Source organism: Strigops habroptila, chromosome 1 (genome assembly GCF_004027225.2).
Source record: "Strigops habroptila isolate Jane chromosome 1, bStrHab1.2.pri, whole genome shotgun sequence".
NCBI classification, from domain to species: domain Eukaryota; kingdom Metazoa; phylum Chordata; class Aves; order Psittaciformes; family Psittacidae; genus Strigops; species Strigops habroptila.
In genome coordinates, this window is record NC_044277.2 from 4,043,627 (window position 1) to 4,059,609 (window position 15,983).

General features: G+C 42.0%; 1 protein-coding gene across 1 annotated transcript in view; it reads right to left on the reverse strand.

Annotated features, from left to right (window-relative positions):
- The window catches only part of DENND3 (DENN domain containing 3), a 39,621-nt gene that overhangs the window by 9,042 nt on the left and 14,596 nt on the right, over window positions 1-15,983 (reverse strand). Inside the window, exons 8-17 of the mRNA XM_030502408.1 lie at window positions 15,293-15,414; window positions 14,100-14,255; window positions 10,616-10,712; window positions 7,503-7,606; window positions 6,528-6,709; window positions 4,787-5,308; window positions 2,969-3,231; window positions 2,423-2,593; window positions 1,486-1,615; window positions 941-1,048 (exon numbers count right to left, since the gene is read on the reverse strand). Coding sequence (XP_030358268.1) covers window positions 941-1,048; window positions 1,486-1,615; window positions 2,423-2,593; window positions 2,969-3,231; window positions 4,787-5,308; window positions 6,528-6,709; window positions 7,503-7,606; window positions 10,616-10,712; window positions 14,100-14,255; window positions 15,293-15,414 — 1,855 coding nt within the window. The remainder of the gene's footprint in view (window positions 1-940; window positions 1,049-1,485; window positions 1,616-2,422; window positions 2,594-2,968; window positions 3,232-4,786; window positions 5,309-6,527; window positions 6,710-7,502; window positions 7,607-10,615; window positions 10,713-14,099; window positions 14,256-15,292; window positions 15,415-15,983) is intronic.

Here is a 15,983-nt window from a genome sequence, read left to right on the forward strand (position 1 = left end):
GAGCCTTGGGTGACATGGTCTAGTGTGAGACGTCCCTGTCCTTGGCAGGGGGGTTGGAACTGGATGATCTTAAGGTCCTTTCCACCCCAAACCATTCTATGATTCTATGATTTAGAAGCCTCATATTACAAAGAAAGAAAAGCACCACTGAACCCCCACCACAGTGATGCTCCTGCCCACTTTCTTAACTTCGGAATTCCACTAACTTTCCCTCTTTGTCTCAACTTGTTCAAATATTAGGAATTCCATATGAATTTACATCAGAGGACTAGTAAGATTATGAAGTTAAGAGTTAGGACCTTCCAGAGCTATCATGTCTGCTACCTAAATTCACACCCATTGAACACAATCCCTAACTTTTCTTCTAATTCTTCCTCCAATGCTTTCTGAATTAGTCAGATATAAATGTGCCAACTACCACAGAAAAGCCCACAAGGAAATTAATAATGTTTTCTAAGGAGTGAACTTAAGTTACATGCAATGAATAGTACGTTAGATCACACACTATACAGTAAGAGGCACAGGCATGGAGGTCTGGGTGGGATTTCAAGAGTGTTTGAACCAAACACCCCCACCAAAAAAGATAAGAAATAACACTGAATAGTGATCAAAAGTGGGGCATCATTCAGCCAACCCTGCTCAGTAAATGAGGCTGAAGTCTTAATGGGAAACTGGCACATTAGAACATAATTGCAGTCTATTGTAAGGCAGATACACACAGGAAGACAAATTAAGACTGTGAAAGCTAAGCCTTGGAGTGTCTTAATATGCAATGTTACTGTTCTTTCTTAATGATTTTCTGGTTTAGTATTCAACACACAACAAAAGCATGTCAGGATGTAACAAAATGAGGCAGTCATAATAGCAGGTGTTAGGAGATAACGTGCTTTAGAGGCTAATTAAAGCTGGCTGACATAAAGCAAGTAATACATCACTGTACCTGGTGTATAAAGCAAGACGTCAATTGCCTGTGGAAATGTCTCACCAGCTGAGGGGTTGATCTTGTGCTTTAATGTCTCTGAAGTTGTTTTGGGGACCATCATAGGCACTAAAATAGAGGTTTAAAAGGTCATGAAGTGCACACTTCAGCTTGAAATAGATCTCTAATTCTCAGGAAGTAATAATTCTGCACCATTTATTCACATCTCTCACTTTTCTCTCCCTCTATGAGCTGATGAGGAGAGCCCAAACAGCATTTGTACGCATTCTGGTAGCAGAAGCATGCAACACACAAGCAGTCTAAACAGCTAAAACAAAACCACAGCATCCAACATAGAGACAGAAGGTTCAGATGCACAGAAGGAAGAATAAAACCAAAATCCCTAAGCTTTCTATTCATGCTATTTACCAAACTACATCTGTGAAAGTGCAGTCAGACTAATGTCTTTTTCTATTGCTACAGTTTGAAAACCAGAACACAAACAGAAAGAGCTGAGACAGATGATGCAAACCCAGCAGGCTTTGTAGCCCTGCCATGTGACTCACCTTCATTTTTCATCCTGTCAAAGTAAGACAGTTTAGAGGCTGCATATATGGTTTTGGAGGACTGCAGGGCGCCAACCACAGCATCCATCAGGAGAACGTTTGTCAGCGCTTGCTGAATATATTGAGGATCCTAAAGACAAAAGTCTTACTGTAGTTTATCTGCTGCTCATTCATCTCACACGTCTCCATGTCACAACACACGTCATGTTTAGCACAAGCACTAGTTGCCACATAATTCATGCTACTTCAGTCAAATATCGCATGTTCCATCCCCAGGCAAGGTCCTGGAGCAGGGAGCTAGGAGTCGGTGTTAATTCATTACACTGAATTACTACATTTTCACTATTCAATTCAGCAGTCATGAAGAATTATGTGCTTTAAATGGAAACCCTGCTTGTATGATCCATTTTCTCCAGGGTTCTGTGGCAGAAGCATACATTTTGCTCTATTTGTTGAAAGGATCTACACTCACCAGGGCTCCAGCATGACAAAACTCTTTCTATACATGGTATTTTGAAGCAAGGTGGGATCACTATTCCCACATTGTGAACTTCAGAAACTACTTCACACAACTAGTGACTAAATTAAAAGTTCCATGCCAATATTGTTAAATATAATATCTTTTTTATTTCTTTTTAATTATTCCAGAAGTATTATGCCCAGAGAAGCTGTGGCTGCCCCATCCCTGGCAGTGTTCAAGGCCAGGTTGGACACAGGGGCTTGGAGCAACCTGCTCTAGTGGAAGGTGTCCCTGCCCGTGGCAGGGGGTTGGAACTGGATGAGCTTTAAGGTCCCTTCCAACCCAAACCATTCTATGATTCTGTAAGCTTATTACTTAGCTATTGTTGGCAGAAACCTAGAAGTTCTGATTGATGCATGAATTATTTAGGACAGAGACAGAAAGCACATATTTAGTTAGCAACTCCCTTATTTATACCTTGTGATCATCTGCCATCTTCTTTCCAGCCCACATCTCTTTCACTATCAGGTACCAGAGATCACACTCAGTTTTCAGGTTAGCTTCAAAGACTTCTTTTTTAGATAATGTTTTAATCCTTAGGGTGGGTATTCTCAAAAGAAGGAAAGCTACAGTCGTGCTCTTCACATCCTGGAAAGGTATGGAAACAAGAAACCAAGGAGGATGTACCATGCAATCACAGGTAAGGTGCAGCACTCACCCTCCAGGGCAACTTTATTTCTAACTACAGCTAATTATATTAATTGTCCATACACAGTGTTAAGCAGAGATGGTTTTGTGAAAATCTAAGTTCCAACCATCATGCAGCAAACCACGCTACAGCAGCTCTGAAGTTTTTGGTCCAAAGACCCAGGATTTTATTTAATCACTTCATGTTACTGACTCCAGAGGTGTTTCCTACTCTCCTTACTGAAACTTTCAGTTGAGAGATGGGTTATTTTGCAGAACAGAACATGGTTTATAGCTCTAGGCATGAAAAAGAACAAGAAGTTACTGGATGCTCACCTCAATATCCCTGAAAGCAGCAATCTGGACATAGCCAGGACGTCCTCCCTCAGTCAGAAGGAACAAGCGCTTCTGGGTCAGAGCTATTTTTCCTACACCATAGTTAGTTTTAACTGAGCAGGATAACTTGTAGACACATTCATTTTTATCTAGATGCTCTATTACTGTTGGTGGCAGATTCACCTCTTGAGCTTCTGCTTCAGTTTCTTTCCAGTAGTTGTAGAAATCTCTGAATGTTTCAGGGTCAATTTGTTTCTGATGGCCTAAAGGAAAGATTAAACCCCGTTTACTGTGAGAAACTATTGTACAGATTTCTACTGGAAGGCAGCTTTGAAAAGATACAAACTTTTAAATTGAGCCTCTAAAAGCACAATGAGTAAACAAGGCACAAAATAACTACAAAAAACAGGCCTGGAAAACAGTTAAAAGAGACAAAGTTCTTCTCTTGACAAAGCAAGATTCCTCTGCAGTTAGTGTAGGCCACAGGTCTCATGCATCTGGCATCCTTCTTTCCACCCTGCCCTACAGAGGGAGGGAGCAAATGCTGTGCCAATCTTGCTATATTAAATCATGCCCAAAATCCAGTCAGCCAAAGGGAAAGGATTTGTGCTTCCCTACTTTTCATTATGACTTCCCGGTTTATTCTATCGAATGCTGCTATATCCCACACTTACCAACCTGGGATAAAACATGAAGTTGTAGCAGTTAAAGACTGCAGCAATAGGCATTCAAAGCCATTAATTGTTCTAAGAATTCAAGTAGTTGGACAGCAGAATCTCAAACACACTCAAATTCTTGCTAGTTATATGCTACCCCTGGCTTCAGAAAGTCTTCCTGTTTCGACCAATGTTTAATCCTCTGTGGCCACAAAATGTAAGAGGTACCAGACAACCCAGGCACAGAAAGAGAACTGAAGAGTACTTCATAAAATCACTCTCAATCTATGATCTTAGAAATCAATCACAGGGTTCAGATCTCATTCAGGAGAGAAAAAAGTTCTATCAGATAGAAACATAACTTCCCTTTTGCTATGATGACCATCCAAGAGGGATTTAACAGTAGCTACTTGAATTCTGGATTTCAATAGAAGCACAGAATGGTTTGGGCTGGAAGGGACCTTAAAGCTCACCCAGTTCCAACCCCCTGCCACGGGCATGGACACCTTCCACTAGAGCAGGTTGCTCCAAGCCCGTGTCCAACCTGGCCTTGAACACTGCCAGGGATGGGGCAGCCACAGCTTCTCTGGGCACCCTGGTTTTGTTAGTTTATTTGCCCCTTTGCCATGTTACCTCGTGCTTTTACTGCAGGAGGTTCTGGGCAACCTGATCTAGTTGAAGATGTCCCTGCTCCCTGCAGGGGGGTTTGACTAGATGAGCTTTGAAGGTCCCTTCCAACCTGAACTATTCTATGATTCTAACACAGAGGTATTTTCCATTAGCCATCAGGACAGTCCTATATTCACTTGACTCATAATCTAAGCCAAAGCAGAACTGCAAACCATCAGATCACAAAACTACTTCATCTACACAACATGAAAAAGGGTAAATTGTGTGCCCAAATATACGTCGATTCCTTGTCTTTATTGTGGATGCAAGTATAGACAGTCTTGTATACATCAAATCCATTCTCCATAATTATCCTGATGAAATAAAATTGTCCATAAAGCTCACAAATTGTGAGTTTTTAGAGGCCCAGAAAATCTGAGTAATAATTAAAAACAACTGGAGACAAAACAATTATTTTGGTTCATAATAAAAATGGTTTGAAACTGTCATTGCACCAATGTAGGTGGTCACTAAAAACGTGTCTTACACTCACCTACTGTTAGGGCATCAAATAACCGATGGATAGTGTCTATGTCTTTGACAATCCCAGATTCCTGGATCCGCCTCACAAAGTCATCCAGTTGCATGTGGGTTTTTGGCAACTCAAAGTTTTTTACATGGTCATCTATTTTCATAATTTCTCTTTGGTTTTCCATCACTCGACTTATGAGTTTCTTGAGCTCGGGCTTGCGGTCCGCTTGCAAGCGCTCAGCAGGAGCCATGGTTTCCACTATTTTCCTTACAAGATCAGTAGGGAAAATTCTTAAGTCTGTTTTATCTAAGTTCTGAAAGTCAGAAAGTGCATTTAGTAGTTTCCCTTGCATCAAGCTGATAAGTCCCCGGAGGTAGAAGTACCGTGCTAGCAGTGCGGAGTTATCAGGTGGTAAGGTGTTTATAGCTTTGCTGAGGTGGTTATAGAAGTCTGTGTAGTAGGAGTGAACACACTGGAAGATCAGAGGAAAGTGGATTTCTGGGATTTTGAATGTACTGACTGATCTGGAGGGCATTCTCACAGCTAGAAACAAACAAAAAGTACATTGGTCAGTGCCAGAATGAGTTAAAGTGCAAGTATCTTCACAACCAGCGATACTATCAACAACAAAACCAATCCCCGTCACAGCAGCCAGCAATCACATCACGTGAAATTCAAGCATGATTACAGTTGTGTTAGGGACACAAATATGTTTGTATGTCCATCAGAATATTCCCTCACTTGATAATAGCAATCCTGGGGATGGACAAAACGAACAAATAATAAGGAAAGATGCTGGGTTCCATCAACAAGGGCATTACAAGCAGAGATAAAGTCATTGTCCCACTCAGTGCTTGTCAGGCCAGACCTGGAATACTGTGTTCAGTTCTGGTCACTGCTTTACAAAAAGGATGTGGGACAGGCTGGACAGGGTCCAGAGAAGGGCCACAAAGATGATCCAAGGACTGGGAAGCCACATGAGGAAAGGCTGAGAGAGCTGGGCTTGTTCAGCACACAGAAAATAGGGCTCAGGGGAGACCTTATCCCCATGTTCAGTATTTAAAGGGTGGCTGCAAAGATGATGGAGACTCCCTTTTTACAAGGAGTCACATGGAAAAGACAAGGGGTGATGGGCACAAGTTACTCCTGGGGAGATTCCAACTGGACACAAGAGGGAAATTTTTCACACTGAGAACAATCAGACACTGGAATACTCTCCCCAGGGAAGCGGTGATTCCCCAATGTTGGACACTTTCAAGATTGGGCTGGACACGGTGCAGAGACATCTAGTTGAGGCCATGCTTCACTTAGAGAGGTTGGACCAGATGATCCTTGAGGTCCCTTCCAACCTCATATTCTATGTTTCTACCATTCTATGATTCTATGAAAAAAGAAGGGAAAACCCCACCATGCAGTTTCTGCAGGCCTTGCTTGTTAAACAGTGCTAAGCCTGGGCCTACATTTAAAGATAATAGAGAACTGGACATAAGGTGGGTGAGGACTGAACATGGTTATGACCTCGGGAAGCAACTCTCCAGTATCAATCCTACTGTGACCCGTCAATCTTCTGTGCTACAGCAAAACTTCCAGCAGGCTACAGCCTGATTTCACATGCAAGGAGAAACACAGAGAGGCCCCAGCTCAAAATGCCTCAGCTCACCATGTCCTTCCACCATCTGACACTGCTTCTGTGTAAATGATTCAGTGATGTCACCCATAGAGACAACAGGAAAGACCCTCTATTTGTTCATTCTTCCCTTACCAACTCCTGTTTCTAGTCTTCGAAGCGAGGATTTTCTGGTAGGGGCTTCTGGCAGCTTGATCTCCTGCAGATCAGGCATACTGATCACCATCCGCCTGCTCACCATGTACTGCGGGTTGAATCGTTTCAAAGCCATTTTCTCCATAGTCAGTCTTCTCGGAGTATGAAACATCAAGTTTAATCTGAGAGAAATAAAAGTAATATATAAGCAGGTTTTCAATTCAGTATACTCACACAGGAAATTACTACTTGATTTTCTTCTTTTGGATAATAGTATTAACTTATAATTCTAGCACAGATTTACAGTTTCAGCAGTCATGGCCGGGCATGTTCATATCACCCTTTTAAATCTTAATAATCATAGAATTATAGAATGGTTTGGGGTAGAAAAGACCTTAAGATCATCCAGTTCCAACCCCCTGCCATGGGCAGGGACACCCTCCACTAGAGCAGGTTGCTCCAACCCCCTGTGTCCAACCTGGCCTTGAACACTGCCAGGGATGGGGCAGCCACAGCTTCTCTGGGCACCCTGTGCCAGCGCCTCAGCACCCTCACAGTAAAGAACTTCTTCCTTAGATCTAACCTGAACTTTCCCTGTTTCAGTTTGAACCCATCACCCCTTGTCCTGTCACTCCAGTCCCTGATGAAGAGTCCCTCTCCAGCATCCTTGTAGCCCCCTTCAGGCACTGGAAGCTGCTCTGAGGTCTCCACGCAGCTTCTCTTCTCCAGCCTGAACAGCCCCAACCTCTCAGCCTGTCTTCATATGGGAAGTGCTCCCATACAATCATCCTTGTGGCCTCCTCTGGACTTGCTCCAACAGCTCCATGTCCTCCTTATGTTGAGGACACCACCCTATCAACTAGTCATGATCTCATTCACGGATGACCTGATCTCATACCAATAGAGTCAAAGGATTTTTATCACTGATGATCAACAGAAGATTCAAAACTCGAAGAAGGAATGGGAAGACTTTACCTGTCCTCTTCAGACTGGGTGCTCAAGTCCATTCGAGCGAAAGCATCCATCTTTCTGTTGAGACGAGCTTTAAGAAAAGAGTGAAACATGTAGGTCTCTAAGACCTGTGAGACACAAGCTGGTTAACTGTTGATCATTAATGACACCTTTTATTACAAAATTATGATTTTATTAGCATGTTTTGCTCATTTTTATTACCTTTACACAAGCAAAGCTGAGAACTTCCAATGTTGCAATCACAAACCCCAAAATACTGGAAAGCTTCAACAACAGAACACTAACTCAAGTTTCCATTCACTTTCTGTACTGTCAGGATATTTGCTTAGTGGCAAGCAGGAATCTCAGACTGGCCTCCAAAAGACGAAACCAAACCAAAATGAGGAATATTGAGCAAACCAGAAAGTTTTAGCTACAGATTTAACAGTGTATTTAACTAAGTAACTCCTAATATTGTCTGTGGTTTGGAATAAGTAGTTTGTGGCACTCTAAGCCCACATTATGCCATCAAACTGAAAAGAGAAGTGAGTCATCTTTTCTTCTGGTAAGTCCCAAAGTTGTTCCCTGCTGAGGTAATTGTTGTGGTGTCATCCAGAAATCATCTCTAAAAGGTCAAATTGCTACTTTTAGGATAAAGGACACCATAAAAAAGGCCAAGTGTGAAGAGAAAAAGTTGAAAGCCACCATCTCCCACTACTGCACGTTAAACAAGATGAAAGCTAGGATTTGAGGCAATACAACATGGGTGCTATGTAAATGTTAGTTCTGGCACAGAGTTTTTAGTATCATTTGAAATTAATAATTCAGACAACTAATCTGTTCAGCAAATCCAATGGAAACTTCATCAGGAGACAGTGTTGTTCTAATCAGGAATCCTGACTTTGTGTTAATACAACTTCCAGCTTTTACAAACTCACTGACAGACAGTTGTACCTTTGAATGCTACTATGCAAAATTACTTTGATTAATGATATATCCCAGTATTTTCCTAAAAGTATCCTTGTTAACCTTGAAAAAAACCACAAAACAACCCCCAAACCCCACTGGTCAGACATCAGTGTCTTGCTGTCATGTGTTTAAATAGCAAATGAGAAAGATTCATAGGTACTGGAGGTCCTCTGAAATGAATGGAAGTATTTCACCAGCAAATAGGTCATTCTTATTCAAGATGCCTCTTATCAACCCATTTGCAACATATCCTATAAAAGAGCATTCAGGTTTGTGCTTTTAAGGAGTTCTCCAGCAGATGGCACATTTTGGTGGCAATTGTATGTACAGGAGCTGACAAACTGCAGGAACAGTCTTTTCCAATGGTCTTTGGAGCTCTCCTGATGTAATTCTAGATACCCCTAGTAACTACTCCATACAATATTCTCTCCTAAGATTTCCTCAAAAGCAAACCTGCCACTATGTTACTTAGTATTTAACTGCTCAAAGCTCTTCTTAAATGTGTACATCTGAATTTTAAATGGATTTCAAATTTCCATTCATAAAACTGCCTATTTCATTTATAGCATTAAAAACTGCTACTGGAAATAGTTTCATTATTTCCAGTCATTTGAAATCAGAACAATTCCCATTAATTTCTCTCCTGATGACACATTAATAAGTTCTTTTTGGGTTTTCCTTTCTGTTTGTTTTCCAGACTGTTTGCTTGTGTTGGAAGCTTTATCCAACAAACACTGTTTCTTGTTTAAGATTCATCAGCTTATCTTTGACTTGCCAGATATTCTGCCAAGTTTGGCAGCTACTGCTTCAGTAACACGAGATGCTTCTCCGTTTCCTTCACACGCTGACATCTCCTTTGGACAGATGTTCAGAAATGGTTCTTATCATATGCTTGAGGTTGGGACCAAACCAGGAAACAACAAAGGTGTTACCAACCACAGCCTGTTGCTGTTAATGAACAGCTCTTCTTGCCAGCTGTAAAACAGTTACTCCTGAGAGCCAGCTGCCAAATTCTAGGGGCAGAGAAAACCTCTGCAACTTTCACAGGCAGCCACAGAATGTAATTAAAAGCAAATGTGAAATGGCAAATGCAATACTCACATTCCTTGTTAAACTTTTGCTTTGCCCCACAGGTTTGTTAAACAAAATGTAGTGTCTCCAAAAAGGTAGTGAAGACACACTCAATAACACCTTACTTTTGGGAAGCTTAAATAACAGCATGTGGCTTACAGTTGGTTAGAATAAGAAGCTACTTAATGAGGTACCTGTTAAAAACTAAGTCAATTGCATCAAAGGGTGCAAGAAGCTGAGAAAGATGTCTCAAACCCCTTCAGAAACCAGGACTTGACCACACACACTCCCAGTTCAGGGTTACAGCCTCCCAAACAATCATTTTTTCATTTAAGTAAGCTTTTTATTTGGCTGATAATAACAACACTTAAAAAAATCCCATGCTGAAAAGCAGGCATCAAGAACTCTGTGTGCTGTTGCTCAGGCTGCAGATAAAGCAGGTACTTCCCAGAATCCAGAATGGTTTGGGTTGGAAGGGACCTTAAAGAACATCAAGTTCCAGCCCTAACCTGATCCCTGGCTGCTCAGACAATTTCTTTGTATTCCTCCCAGGCTACCTGCCTTTGCTTTCACCCTCTGGAGGCTTCCTTTTTGTGTTGTGTTTGTCCAGGAGCTCTTTATTCATCATCTTTGGCAGGATGCATTAGTCCTGAGCTTGAAGGAGGTGATCCTTGAATATTAACCAGGTTTCTTGGGCTCTTTTTCCTTTATCCCATGGTACTCTACGAAGCAGATCCCTGGAGAGGCCAGAGTCTGCCTTCCCAATGTCTACATATGGGCTTTGCTCCAAACAGTTGGGACAAGTGCCTGTGCTTCAAATACAATTTAGATGCAGCTTTACTGACCATCTGCCACAGGTTAATCTCATCCCTGAGGAATTACATGTAATTTGCTCTGGAATTACATAGTACCTTGTTCTCCAAAATGCTGGCTACTGTTTTATCTGTTTATAGTAAATAAGGGAAGTTTGGGAAACTTTGTCAAAGTTGGTGGTTCAACACCATCACACAGACCAAGCTGTAACCATTCTTTTTGGCATTAATTCCAAAACACAGCTTAATCACAGATATATACAACATATTTAACACTACATTTACCTTTCTGTAGAATGGCTGGTCTCCAATTGCCCTTGTTTTCAGGAATTCTTCACTGTTGAACACTCTGTGTTCATAATTTAGATGGTCTTTTACCTCCCTGGAGACAAAAACCAAACGGATAGATAAATATGCTTGGAGATTTGTAAGCAAGTCACATTTTTGCTGTAGCAGAAATACACTGCAGCATCAGAAGGCAAAATAGAAACATGCTGCAGTATCAGAACACAAACTCAGTTGTAATGAATGAGTCTGAGTTATTGAATCACAGCAGGAGAATGCAAACCCTTCTAAGAAGTAAGACAGGCTCCCTGCTGCCACTGCCATTTCAAACCAGCACATTCACTTAGAGTCTGGGGGATCAGTTTTAGTAAACCAGAGAGGAGAATCTATATATTCAAGTCATGATTTAGGCTCTGATCCTGGAATTACATTTACATACATTCCTGAATCACATACAAGCCATTTGGAGCACTAAAAGGACAAGTGTACTTATCCACATAGGCAATGTGAAAGATGTGACCTGACCTCACTGTCCCATTATGTTGCATCTGTAAAATGCATGTGAAATATTATAGATTACATCATGTTTTTGCTGCTCTCCCACACTCTGCCCATAAACCAGCAAGAACTGGGAATTGTGTTACTCTAAAGAGACAGAACTATTGAAATAAAAGAGAAAGTGAGATAAAGCAATGAGGCATACTTCAGTATCTGCATGGGCACAGCAGGCAGCAGAGGCCCTGTGCTATCAGACACCAATAGTAACCTCTGCGCCCTAAAGGTGAGCTGGAAAAAGCTGTTTCAGGAGCAGAAAGTGGGAGTTTTTCCAGGAAAAAAGCTCTTCTCTGAAGTCTGTGCATAAGAAATGAGAAGCTATTTAAGCTGGATACATGTAAGTGGCTAAAATCAGGGCTCTTTTAGTATTACATCTTGTATCATGTCCTCATGGTGGGTATTCAGGAATAAGACATTACCATGAAGATACATGAATGAACAATGCAAGTTGGTGAGCTAAAGTTTGGATGTAAGCACAAAAGGGGAATCTCATAGCCATGCAGACAACTGACAGGTCTATATATTGCTTAACTTTCCTAATCAGTGATAAAGGAGCATTAACACTTTATGAAGCCATATGGAGTCAGAAAAAAAGATAGTAAAATACATAGTTCTATAGAATTCTACATAATTTAGCAGTATTTCCTTTAAACATGGAACCTCCACAGTGTTCACTGAAGACAGTAACAATTGACAGCACAAATGCATCAGAGATTTACTTTCCTTCACTCTTGGACGTTGGTAGATAGAGCATTAGAAGACAGAAGAACAAGGCTGAAAAGAAGAACAAAGAAAGACAGTTTGAAGGAAAGGAGAAAGCAAGAGAAGAATCAAGCCCTCTGCAAAACACATTATCTCTTAGAGAGCAAAGCATCTGTCCATTTCTTGTAGTCGAGCGTTTAGTGCATTAGAGTTCAAGGTGTTAGCAGCAAAATGCATTTCTCCTCATCTTTATCTGCAACGTACTGTTACCAAACACTGAAACCCACCAAAACCCACAGCGGTTGTAAATGCATTTCAGTTTCCATATTGTACCAGCTGTAAGGTCTGTTCTATCCTCCACACCCAGCAGCTATTGTCCTCCTGGAGAGCCCTGCCACTTGTATGAATATTCCCTAAGCTGATCCAACAAATCCAAGCAGTTTAACAGAGATCTGGTATTTGGACTACATGAATTAACCCAGCACCTACTGAGAGAAAGCATCAGGGAGCATTCACAGAATCCCAGACTGGTTTGGGTTGGAATAGATCTTAAAGCTCATCCAGTTCCAACCCCCTGCCACGAGCAGGGACACCTTCCACTAGAGCAGGTTGCTCCAAGCCCCTGTGTCCAACCTGGCCTTGAACACTGCCAGGGATGGGGCAGCCACAGCTTCTCTGGGCACCCTGTGCCAGCGCCTCAGCACCCTCACAGGGAAGAATTTCTTCCTAATGTCTAATCTAAATCTCCCCTCTGGCAGGTTAAAACCATTCCCCCTTGTCCCATCACTACCTGTCCTTGTAAAAAGCCCCTCTCCAGGTTTCCTGGAGCCCCTTCAGGCACTGGAGCTGCTCTAAGGTCTCCCCTTCAGGAGCCTTCTCTTCTCCAGGCTGAACCAGCCCAGCTCTCTCAGCCTGGCTCCAGAGCAGAGCTGCTCCAGCCCTCGCAGCATCTTTGATAGCTGATCCAAAGAAGAACAGCATCTCCAGCAACAAACAGCTGGGCATGGTTATCTGCACAGCTATTCGCAGATCTCTGCCCATATAATCAGATTCTTTAAATACCAGGTAGGCAGTTTAACTTTCATGGTTGAATATGTCAGTATCTGTGTAAAAAAAAAGAAGACTCTGCAAACCAGCCATCCATTTTCTGCACTTGTTCGTACAAATCACCTGACACACTTCCATTCTCTCTCCAAATACAAGCAAGTAATAGCAGGATTTGCCACCAGTACCCAGCCTGCTAAGATGAACCAACTGTAAAGATCAACACATTACATTAGATTAAGAACAAGGAAAATCAGCATGACTGGACCTTTTTCTAGAGGAAACTAAAAACCAAATCCAACTCTACATCACTGTTAAAATGTCAGTCCCAACCACACCCAATACCCAGCATTTCCTGTGCCAACACTGTGTTCCTGAGCTGAAAGAGCTCGTCTCATTCTCATGTGGTTGCACTCTCCAGATATCCTTTGTTCAGTCAGCCGAAACACACTCGGGTTCTGAACTCCTCATCCTGCTTTCAGCTTTTCTACCTTGTCCTGGTTTTAAATCATTTTCCTCTAACAACAGTGACTAAGATTGTGTCCAGTTACAAACTGACATCCCTGCTGCACCTTAAGCTTTTCCTAGTTACAAAACACAAGGACTTCACTTCTTTTCCTGCAATCTTCATACAAAAGACATAAAGTTCAATCAGAACAGTTTTAGTAAGATGTCTTTGCAATGTATATGTACCCAAAGAATGAATTAGTGATATTCCAGCAGGCTACAGGACCACCTTCTCATATTCCCTCAGAGAAAACTTCAGAGATTTACAAAATATCTCTAAAGTAAGACAAAATAAGAGTAGCAGCCTTTCAGTATCTGAAGGGGGCTACAAGGATGCTGAAGAGGGACTCTTCATCGGGGACTGTAGTGATAGGACAAGGGGTGATGGGTTTAAACTGAAACAGGGAAGTTCAGGTTGGATACAAGGAAGAAGTTCTTTACTGTGAGGGTGCTGAGGCGCTGGAACAGGGTGCCCATAGAAGTAGTAAATGCTCCATCCCTGGCAGTGTTCAAGGCCAGGTTGGACAGAGCCTTGGGTGACATGGTCTAGTGTGAGGTGTCCCTGCCCATGGCAGGGGGTTGGAACTGGATGATCTTAAGGTCCTTTCCAACCCAAACCATTCTGTGATTCTAAATATCATATGCTCTTATAACTAAAAATACTACATCCACTCACCTGAAGATATTAACAATTAACTGCAAAGCTGTTTGCTGAACCTCTGCATTCAGTTTCTGTTGCCAAACCCTTCTACGTGTTTGGAGCTCACCAAGATCTGTGCTGGCTTGGAGGTGGCAGAGCTCTAGATCATAATGCAGCTGGAGACTCTCCACCCTGCAGAGAGAAGAAAGTTCCCAAGTTACAACCTAACACCATTTTTCATACCTTTTAAAGAGAAAGTCATTTAGCCTCACACATACTGCAGCTAGAGAAAGTGCAAGATTGATTTGCAAGTGTTGACAAGCTGATGAGATTCCTGGAAATCCCACTAGTACATGTAAAGCATAGTGCACTCAGTCTCCTTGCAAAGAACAGCAAAGTTCCTCAACATAAGGAGGACATGGAGCTGTTGGAGCAAGTCCAGAAGAAGCCACGAGGATGATCAGGGGCTGGAGCACCTCCCGTATGAGGTTGAGAAACCTGGGGCTGTTCAGCCTGGAGAAGAGAAGCTGCGTGGAGACCTCAGAGCAGCTTCCAGTGCCTGAAGGGGGCTACAAGGATGCAGGAGAGGGACTCTTCATCAGGGACTGGAGTGATAGGACAAGGGGTGATGGGTTCAAACTGAAACAGGGGAAGTTCAGGTTGGATATAAGGAAGAAGCTCTTTACTGTGAGGGTGCTGAGGCGCTGGCACAGGGTGCCCAAAGTGGTAAATGCTCCATCCCTGGCGGTGTTCAAGGCCAGGTTGGACAGAGCCTTGGGTGACATGGTCTAGTGTGAGGTGTCCCTGCCCATGGCAGGGGGTTGGAACTGGATGATCTTAAGGTCCTTTCCAACCCAAACCATTCTGTGATTCTGTGAAAAGATCTGGATTTTTTGCATTAAGCTCCTCATGTTTGGAAGCCTGTTTGGTAAACCAGGCAGTGGATAGAGAGTTTCCAGTCTTTCTGCAGCTGACTGATTCTCTGATTCAGACAATAATCTGTAACAGTAATAAAAAAGAAACAAGCATTCCAGGTATTACAAAACAAGGTTCTGATTAGGACTGCTTAAAGTTACCTGTATATTAACTGCATTTTTCTATTTGCCCTTATCAAATACAGTGAGTTTTATATGTATAAAATAACATGCTAATAACAATAAAACACAAACACTTAGAGAGTCAGGCATGATTTATACACTAAGACAAACACAACTTCAACATCTTTTCACCTCTTTATGAAAGTTTCTGCTGCTTGTGCTGGAACATCTGGAATTTCAGGTTCCTCTTCAGTCATTTTGGAGTGTGTAATATCTCCATTATCTATATTAATTAGAATTAAATCTTCAGTTTCCTTTTAAGAAAAGAAAATAGAATGCCTGTAAATATATTGTAAAAACACTCTGTTCTCCTTTATGTACTCTTAGGGCAATTAGTTATTTCAGCTAAGAGGTAAATCAGAAAAGGCTTTTCCCCCAACTAGAAGATTCTGTGGATAAATAACAATTGCAGTCAAGAAAAACAAATGTCTTTAACAGATTTTAATCTAAGTACATAACCATTTAGTAACCTCATATGCTCTTCACGTAGTATTGAATTAATACTGGCTCTCTAAGCCCATCCTTATAAGGCTCTACATTGTACAAAACCAAATACATGCACACAAAGAAGCTCCTGGAAAGCTTGTTCCAGTCAGCATTTACTCCTGTGCGTGCCCCATGGGATGCCAGGGGGAGGGAGGGTTTATGTCTTAGTCTGTACCAGAGAAAGCCCCACAGAGGTAAAGCTCACACTGATCTCTCAGGCTGCACTTTTAATAACCTGAAAGATCAGCCTGCAAAAGGCTATAGATGGGGTTGCTCAGCCTGGAGAATCATAGAATCATTGGAAAAGACCTTTAAGATCATCAAGTCCAACTGTTAC